Source organism: Globicephala melas, chromosome 16 (genome assembly GCF_963455315.2).
Source record: "Globicephala melas chromosome 16, mGloMel1.2, whole genome shotgun sequence".
Classification (NCBI taxonomy): domain Eukaryota; kingdom Metazoa; phylum Chordata; class Mammalia; order Artiodactyla; family Delphinidae; genus Globicephala; species Globicephala melas.
The window spans coordinates 60348400-60356793 of NC_083329.1; the positions used below are offsets into that span (position 1 = coordinate 60348400).

At 54.0% G+C, this 8394-nt stretch overlaps 1 protein-coding gene across 1 annotated transcript in view; it reads right to left on the reverse strand.

The window, feature by feature from the left end:
- LOC115856345 (cadherin-23) overlaps positions 1-8394 on the reverse strand; it is a 371688-nt gene that overhangs the window by 8011 nt on the left and 355283 nt on the right. The window contains exons 37-39 of the mRNA XM_070043924.1: positions 6191-6412; positions 5779-5898; positions 4942-5122 (exon numbers count right to left, since the gene is read on the reverse strand). Coding sequence (XP_069900025.1) covers positions 4942-5122; positions 5779-5898; positions 6191-6412 — 523 coding nt within the window. The remainder of the gene's footprint in view (positions 1-4941; positions 5123-5778; positions 5899-6190; positions 6413-8394) is intronic.

Here is an 8394-nt window from a genome sequence, read left to right on the forward strand (position 1 = left end):
TCGAAAAAGTGAGGGCTCCCTTTCTACACAAGCACTCTCTTTGTCACCACTATTGATCTGAAATCAATTAACGAAGGTGTCGGAAGCTTTGTCAGGTGCGATCCTTTCCAGATACCACATCTTGTAAAACAGCATATTGGGGAAGGGCAAAGCTAACCCCAAAGGGACTCCTTGCTAGTGGTGAGGCACCGGGGCAGGACGGAGCGGGAGGGATTAGGGACAGGGAAGCCCCCAACTGCCCTCCATTCAGCCCTGAATGGAGCCACATGGAGCGCAGCCAGGGCTCTCCCAGGCCTATGGCCATCCCTTGGCGCCTAGGTGGACCCGATTTCCTTTCTTTGAGGTTGCTGAGGACCCTCAGCTGGCCCTTTGGCTTCAATCCTTGTCTTGGCCCGGCTGAGGGGCCAGACGTCTGAGGATGTCTAGAGCAAGAACCTCAGATTCTCAGGCTCTGAACTGGAAGAGACCTCAGAGACCATCCCGTGTCCTTTGGAAAACGAAACGGGAGAGAAGGGTGATGACTTGTTAGAGCCCCCATAGCAAGTAAACAGTAGAACCCAGACTCGAACCTAGGGCTCTGCATCTCAGCTCACTACGTCCATGGGACTTACCACTCAGAGCTGACCAGGGTGGGAGGGGTAAGAACAGGTAGGGGTGGAGGAGAAGAGCAGAGGGGCAGGATGACAGGGGCGCCAGTGGGGTCCCAGTTGGACAGGAGTGCTCAGGGAATTGAGCAAAGTGAGGGAGGATGAACGAGGGAGGAGGGGAGAGTGTGAGGAAGAGGGGGTCACCTCTCTGCGCTCCCCCAGGAACTGGGAACAGCGAGAAAGTTACTTCCTTCACTTTCCCTTTTGGCATCTGGGGGAAAAGGCTTAGAGTGGGGCCATGACTCGCTCAGAGACACGCAGCACGCAAGGGTGCAGCGAGGACAGAGGCCCAAGCTCCCCAGCAATTTTCTCTGCCTGCTTCTACCTACCTCACAACTCCCTGCCTCCAGCTCCTACAGCTCTGATTTACCGAAGCAGCCCCTCCGCGGCCCACCTGCAGCTGGGATTTCCCACCAGCCCTTCCGCTCCCAGCAGTCCTATGGGCTACACCCTGCTTAGAGGGGCGGAAGCCACTTGAAGCAGGATTTCCTGAAGCTGATCATCCAAGGTCTCCAAAGAACAGGGGATTCCCTTTCTAGGGGTTTCCCAGCCCTGTCTCAGCCCCTGGCCACGCGCGAGCAGATGGCCAGCTGCCTCCTCTCCAAAGCGAACCACCCCATTAATGGAAGGGAAGAGGTTCCGAAGGCAGCCTGCCTGAGCAGGCCTGAGGTGCTGGGGGCTGGGCCCAGGCTAGACCCCCACAAGGTCAGCTCAGTGGGGGAGGTAGGCAGGTCAAAGGCCCCCAGACAGCAAAATGCCCTCCTCAGCAGCTTGCCCCGGGGCCTGAACCCCCCAACACTCCACTCCTTCTGGAGACAGAGGGTCAAAAGCAGAGGCTTCCCGTCAGTCATATCCCGGTCTGCAATGCTGACTTCGCTCTATGTGCCCTTGGGCGTGTGATTAAATCTCGCCTTGATGTTCTCATTTGAAAAATGGGCTAATAAAGAGGTACCACAGCAGGGTTGTGCTGGTACTGGACAAGCCCCAGTTCACCTCGTGTAAGCTGGACCCACGGCAGCTCTTTGTATCATTAGGGGCATCCTGAAAGGGAGCCCAGGCAGCCCTGTGAAGGAGCTGGGGGCTTACACGGAAGATGAGGATGTAAGAAAGGGGTCCAATGAGTGGACCTGACCAGAAAGGGCCGCTGGAGGTTCTGAGAAGGCCAGGATAGAGGGGAGAGAGGCGCAAGTGACATGGCCTGTTTCGCAACCGTTCTTTTTTTTTTTTTTTTTTGGCCGCGTTGGGTCTTCACTGCTGTGCGCGGGCTTTCTCTAGTTGTGTTGAGCGGGAGCTACTCTTCGTTGCGGTGCGCGGGCTTCTCATTGCAGTGGCCTCTCTTGTTGTGCAGCACGGGCTCTAGGCGCGCAGGCTTCAGTAGTTGTGGCACGTGAGCTCTAGAGCACAGGCTCAGTAGTTGTGGCTCACAGGCCTAGCCGCTCTGCGGCATGGGGGATCTTCCCGGACCGGGGCTCGAGCCCATGTCCCCTGCATTGGCAGGCGGATTCCTAACCACTGCGCCACCAGGGAAGTCCTCCAAACTGCTCTTTGACCATGTGCCTCCTCGCAGCTTAGTGGGGCTTATAAGAGCCCAGGCAGCCCTGATGTCTTCCCACCAGCAGGAGCCCCCTCCAGGTTCAGGCTGCAGTGGTGGGAAGGTGACCTTGAAGCCGGGTGGCTTGGAGTACATCCTTTCACCCATGGTGTTGCTCAACTGGCTTTCCAGGAAAACAGCCCTAATTTATAGTGTTTGTCAGTTTTTCAAATTACCAACATGGTGTCAGGGAACCCGGAGGTGAGGAGAGAGGTGGGGAGTGGATGTCGCGACCTGCGCGAGCCGCTGCAGCACAGCACTAGGTCACCCACCTCACCCCGCCCAGCCTCTGCTTATCTCCTCTGGAGTGGGGGCAGTTCTTGGTGATCCCCAAGTTATCTTTGGGCTGTGAATGTCTACTCTTCCTTTCCAGGGGGAGGGAGCCCCAGGCCGGGTCAGCCTGGGGAAACTCCTGACCCCTCTCACTGCCCCAGGGGCCTGCCTCTCTGCCTGCCCCTATGAGGCCGCAAGTCCCTAGGCTGGCCCCAATCCTGTGTGCACTTAAACTGGCAGGTTCTGCTCAGGACAGCAAAGGCCCGTGGCAGGGAGCAGTCTGCAGTCTGCTGGGCATGAGTGTGAGCCCTGCACCCTGGAGGCGGGTGCAGAGAGGGTCCCTTCCTGGGAGGGGCTCAGCTGCCCACCCAGCAGCCACCTGTCAAGCAGACTTTGGCATCCTACCGAACAGGAGCAGGGCTCCCGTGACATGATACAACCGCTGGGCGTGTGTGTGACAAGAGCACAGGAGAAAGGCCCGTGCTCTCCTGGAGGCAGAGCAGGAAGGCACAGTGCTTGGCCAGGGAAAGGACTTTCGGGACATGAAAGGGTGACATGTCAGAACAGAGTGGCCCACTGCAAGCTCTGGACAGCAGGGGCTCCAAGTCTGGCCCTACAGAAGTGGGTTTGTGTTTGTAGCCTCTTAATTGAAAATTCATCCCAGGTTCTATAACCTCTCCTCTGCCTGCTGTGTCAGTGCAGTCCTCTCATCTCATGCCTTTAAGTATCTCTGGGGTGACTACTCCCAAATACATCTCTCCACTGCAGACCTCTCTCCTGAACTCCTGGCTTGTATATCCAAGGCCTATCTGACATCTCAAACCTAACCTCACCGTCCTCCCCATCGCCCCACCTTTCCTGCTCCTGCTGCAGTCTTCCCATCTGCTAACAGCATGGCTGCTTAGGCCAAAACCTTGGTGTCATCCTTGACTTTAGGTTACATCTCACATCCAATCAGTCAGCATGTCCTACTGGCCGTCTATGAAATATACCAGAACTCTCACAATCTCCAGCGCCGCTTCCCTGGTCCCAGCTACACCATCTCTAGCCCCAGTGACTGCAACAGGCTCCTACCAGCCATTCCCTAACCTCTATGGTCTGGTCTGAGCTCAGGAAATGGAGTGCTCCTGTTGAAATCTAAGTCAAATCACATCCCTCCTGTGCTCAAAGCCCTCCTATGGTTCCCATGGTACTCGGAGAAAAAGCCAAGTCCTCATAATGGCCTACAAGACCCAACATCTGTCTCTATTACCTCTCTGATCTCATCTCTTCTTACTCTTCCCCTTGCCTGGCTTCATGCCAGCCACTGGGCCGCTTTGCTCCTCTGTGAACAAGCCAGGCACACTCCAACCTCAGGGCCTTTGCACTAGCTGCTCCCTCTGTCTGTCATGCTCTCCCCTGGATGTCCACATGACCCATTCCTCACCTCCTTCAGGTCTTTGCTCAAATGTCACCTCCTTGCACAGGTCTTCCTTGAGCAGCCTTCACCCTGGCATTCCCCATCTCCTGGCTTTATATTTCTCCGTAGCGCTTAGCACCACCCAATAGACTACGTCGTCTGCTTAACCAGCTATGTTCATGGCCTGTGTCTTCCAACTGGAACATAGGTTCTATAAGGGCAGGGATTTGTATCTGTTTTTTACCATTCCGTGTCCTCAGCGCCTGGAATGTGGTCAGCAAATGCTCAATACATACTTACTGAGTGCTCAGTTAAAAATCAGGATGCTTCACAAAGGTCTGGATTTCCAGCATTTCTTTTAAAAATGGGAAGGGCTCCCCCGCCCCAGCCCCGGGGCCTGCATTTCAACCTGACCACAATCGGCAAGAGCGGAGCTGTGGCTGCTGCAGCCCCCACCACTCCCTCTTCTCTTGCCCAGACCTTTTCTCCCATGTGTGCTCCCTGCATGGCCCCAGCAGGCCTTGAGTTTGGGATTCCTACTCTACAAAAGTGAGTAAAAACTATCCTGAGAAATTGCTCTGGCCAGGCAAGCCCTGCTCTTCAACTGAGGAGAACAGTCGGGCTAGTTGTGAAGGCTATTAAGGGATGATGAGATGTGCAGAAAAATCTGGGTGCTCCCTGCATGTGTGCATTTGGGGGGTCCTGAAGGTCTGGGGCAAGGATGCTCGTCTTTCCTCTTGCCTGGAGCTTTTTCTCTGGGTATGACACAGGGGTGTTTTCTATCAGATTCTCAAATGAGTCTGTGACCTTCCAAGGCTACCAGCCTCTGCTCCCAGATTTCAGAGTGTTCTCACCATATTCCTGGGAGAAGATTACTTTCATCATCTTATGGGTGGGGAAACTGAGGCCCCATCACACAATGGTGGGGCTAATTGCCTTGAGACCTCCTTTTTCATCCTGCTCCTGAGTGGGGTCGGGGAGAGGCCCGCTGGGTCATGCCACCCCCATCACCCAGCTCAGGCCCCACTCACCCAGAGGGTCTCCGTCCACGATGCTGTACTCCACCTGCCCATTGGGGCCCGAGTCCCGGTCATGGGCCAGGAAGGTCCACACTCTGGGTCCTGGTTGGCCCTCGGTGACATCAAATGGTCCCTCATAGTCTCTGGGGAAGGTGGGCACATTGTCGTTGATGTCATTCACGTTCACAAGCACCTGAGATGATGAGCGAACTTAGTCAGGACCGCACCCCAGCCAGCCCTGTTCATCTGTAAACTGGATCTGATAATCCTGCCTCATAGGACGATGGAAGAATCATACTGGTTAACGGATGTGGGAGGGCTTTTTAAGCTATTCACGTGGATAAGCTATTGTTATTGTCAAAGTCTCTCTATAGGCATAATAATATTATTAATAATAATGCTATGAACTTCTGTTTATTGCTGTACTATGGTCATCGTTTTTCTGGTTTCATTTGCTCCTCCCACACCCTGAAACAGTTTTTTATTATCCCCCCTTTACAGAGGAGGAAAGTGAAGCTCAGGGAGGTTAAGTGACTTGCCCAGAGTCACACAGTTAGGAAGTAGAAGATCAGGGACATGAACCCCTGTCGGTCTGACTGGAGTTTGTGCCCTTCCCGTGAAGGGGAGGAAGGCAGGTGTCATCATCTATCTGATAGCTGCAGCCACACAGAGAGGTTCAGTAACCTCCTCAAAGTCACACTGCAAGTTTGGGTGAGTTGCTGAGACCAGGACAGGGCTCGTGGATTTAGGCATTTCTCCTGGAAACCCCGCTTCCCCACAGGACCTTTCTGTGACCTGTCCTACCCCACCCCCAAGTTGGGGCTCTGTCCCATCTACCCACCCACCCACCGTGGTGGTAGAGGTGAGGCGATGGGACAAGATGGGACACTGGTCCGTGGCGGTGACGATCAGGGTGTAGCGGCCATGGCTGATCTCGTAGTCCAGCTCCTTGGCAGCATAGATGACTCCCTGCAGGATAAGTAGAGGGAACGAGGGTGGATCAATAGGTGGTGGGTCTGGGGCACCCTCTGACCACCCCAGGAGGGAGGTTGGCCCTAACATCCTGGCCATGACAGGGAGCCCCTGTTGTCCTCTAAACCAGGCCCCACCCAACCTTTTCATCCTCCCGTACTGGCTGCCCCCCGAGTTTCCTCCCGGACTCCATCTTTGCTCTGCTCCCACCCCCATGATGTCACTGAGCTCCCCTCCAATCCCTTTGGCCAGCTGACCCTCTTCCTGGACCCCGCCACCAGCCACTGACCGTGTGCCTGTCGATGTGAAAGGTGTCGATGATGTTGCCGGCAATGATGGCATAGGTAACTGTGCCGTTGGGCCCCTCATCCGGGTCTAGTGCCTGGACGGTGACGAGGCTGGCATTGATTGTGTCCGGGCCCTCATCCAGTAAGATCTCGTAGTGGGGCTGCTGGAACGTGGGCGCGTTATCGTTCTCGTCCACGATGGTCACATACACGTGGGTGGTGGCCTGTGGAGAAGAGCATGATCAGGTTCCTTGGTCCGCTGGCTAGAGGGTTTGAGGTGGAGCCAGCTGGATGCATTCCTAGGCTGCACTTACTCAGCGTGATCCAACATGGTGAGGGAAAGGGGGAAGGATGAGAGCGAGGGAAGTCCCAGGCTGACAGAGGAAGTCCCAGAGGCTCTGTCAAAAGCCAAGCTAGGCAACTGCTTAGGTCCAGGATGGCACTCGCACCACCACTCTTATCGTCCATGACATCACTAACCGATCACGGCACTGCTGAGGCCGGATGCAACCTCAGGATCCTTGCTAGCACGTTGCTCTAGTGATTACAATTGGCATATGAAATGAACTCCAGTAACTGCCTCCAGCCCAAAGCTTTTTTAAAATTTTTATTTATTTTTTATACAGCAGGTTCTTGTTAGTTATCCATTTTATACATATCAGTATATATATGTCAATCCCAATCTCCCAATTCATCATACCACCCCCCTCCGCGACTTTCCCCCCTTGGTGTCCATACGTTTGTTCTCTACATCCGTGTCTCTATTTCTGTCCTGCATCTGTACCATTTTTCTAGGTTCCACATATATGCATTAATATACGATATATTTTTTTCTCCTTCTGACTTACTTCATTCTGTATGACAGTCTCTAGATCCATCCACGTCTCTACAAATGGCCCAATTTCGTTCTCCAGCCCATAGCTTTGACTGGGCCAGGGCCTTACTGACCCTGGGCCTCCTTCCAGATCACAAAAAGCAAGAATGTGATGTACTCAGCCCACCCGTTTAAACTTCACCCATTGTCCATGTAACTGGAAGCAATGCCTATTATCAGCATTTTTGAGAGGAAGGACATGGGGTTTGGGGCTACTACACGTGCAGAATTTGTTGAGCTGTGAAAAATAAAGCTCATAGCGCATGACTTCACTGCAAGGACAATTTCACTCCATATTCTCCTGTGATTGGCCATTTTTGGCTGATGCTTGGTCCAATCAGACCACAGGTAATATTCAGCCAATCGAAACTCAGCAAGCAGCACTCAAGAACCATTGAGAAATGGTTGATGTGGCACTTCCCAGGCAGAGGAGATAAATGGAAGGAAGAAATTAGCCATGTGCTGGTACTCTGTGTCCCTCGGCTGCCCTCCTCTCTTCTCTGCTTCTCCACTTGGGAGGATGTCCTCTGTGGACGGCCTCACCTGGGCTCCCTTGCCATCTGGCTTCCAGATGGTTTGGCCAATGCGAGGTCCTGGCGGAAGACAGGAGGAGAGGTGGGCGGGGGCGCATTTCTCCCTCACTCCCTCCTTTCCTCACTGCAGTTCTGCCGGAGGCTGTGTTTCTCCTGCTGGGTGGCCCCTCTTTCACGCCTCTGGCCCTCACTGGGCTCCAGTCACCTCACGCCCTCTTCTTGTCCTTCTGCACCCGTGGGTGGTAATGGTTTCCTGTAGTTTTTAGTCTACGGGTGCTTCACCAGCCCTCTGTAAACAGTCCCTCCATTAAACTTTCTTCAGTTGAGCCCTTTCTGAGTGTGCCTCTGTTTCCTGCCAGGACCCTGACGGATACAAACTGTAATTAGTGACTAATATAAAATAATAAGGTTATAACAACTTCAAAAACATCTGGGTAGAGAGAATGTGACCAGGCCGTTGCCAAGGGCAGGGAACAGAAAGCAGGTGGTGCAAAAAGCTGGATGTAGACAACTTGTGTGCACCTTTTCTGGGGTCTGGCTGGCTCTGGAACCACCTGTGGAAGGATGGACAGAAGACTGTCACTGCCCCTGCGGAGGGTATGAGTGCCCTGAGCTGCAGCTCTAGATCTTGGCAGGGGGATGGTGGGGGGCGGGGCATGTTAGGTGGTTGCTGGAACTGTTTCCAAAGCAGGTAGGCCTGACAGCCTTGAGATGGGGCTCTGTAACCTTGGACATGTCACAGACGTCCTTTCTGGACCTTTTCTGTCTGTTAGTAAGGGACTTGACTTTTCTTTAACAT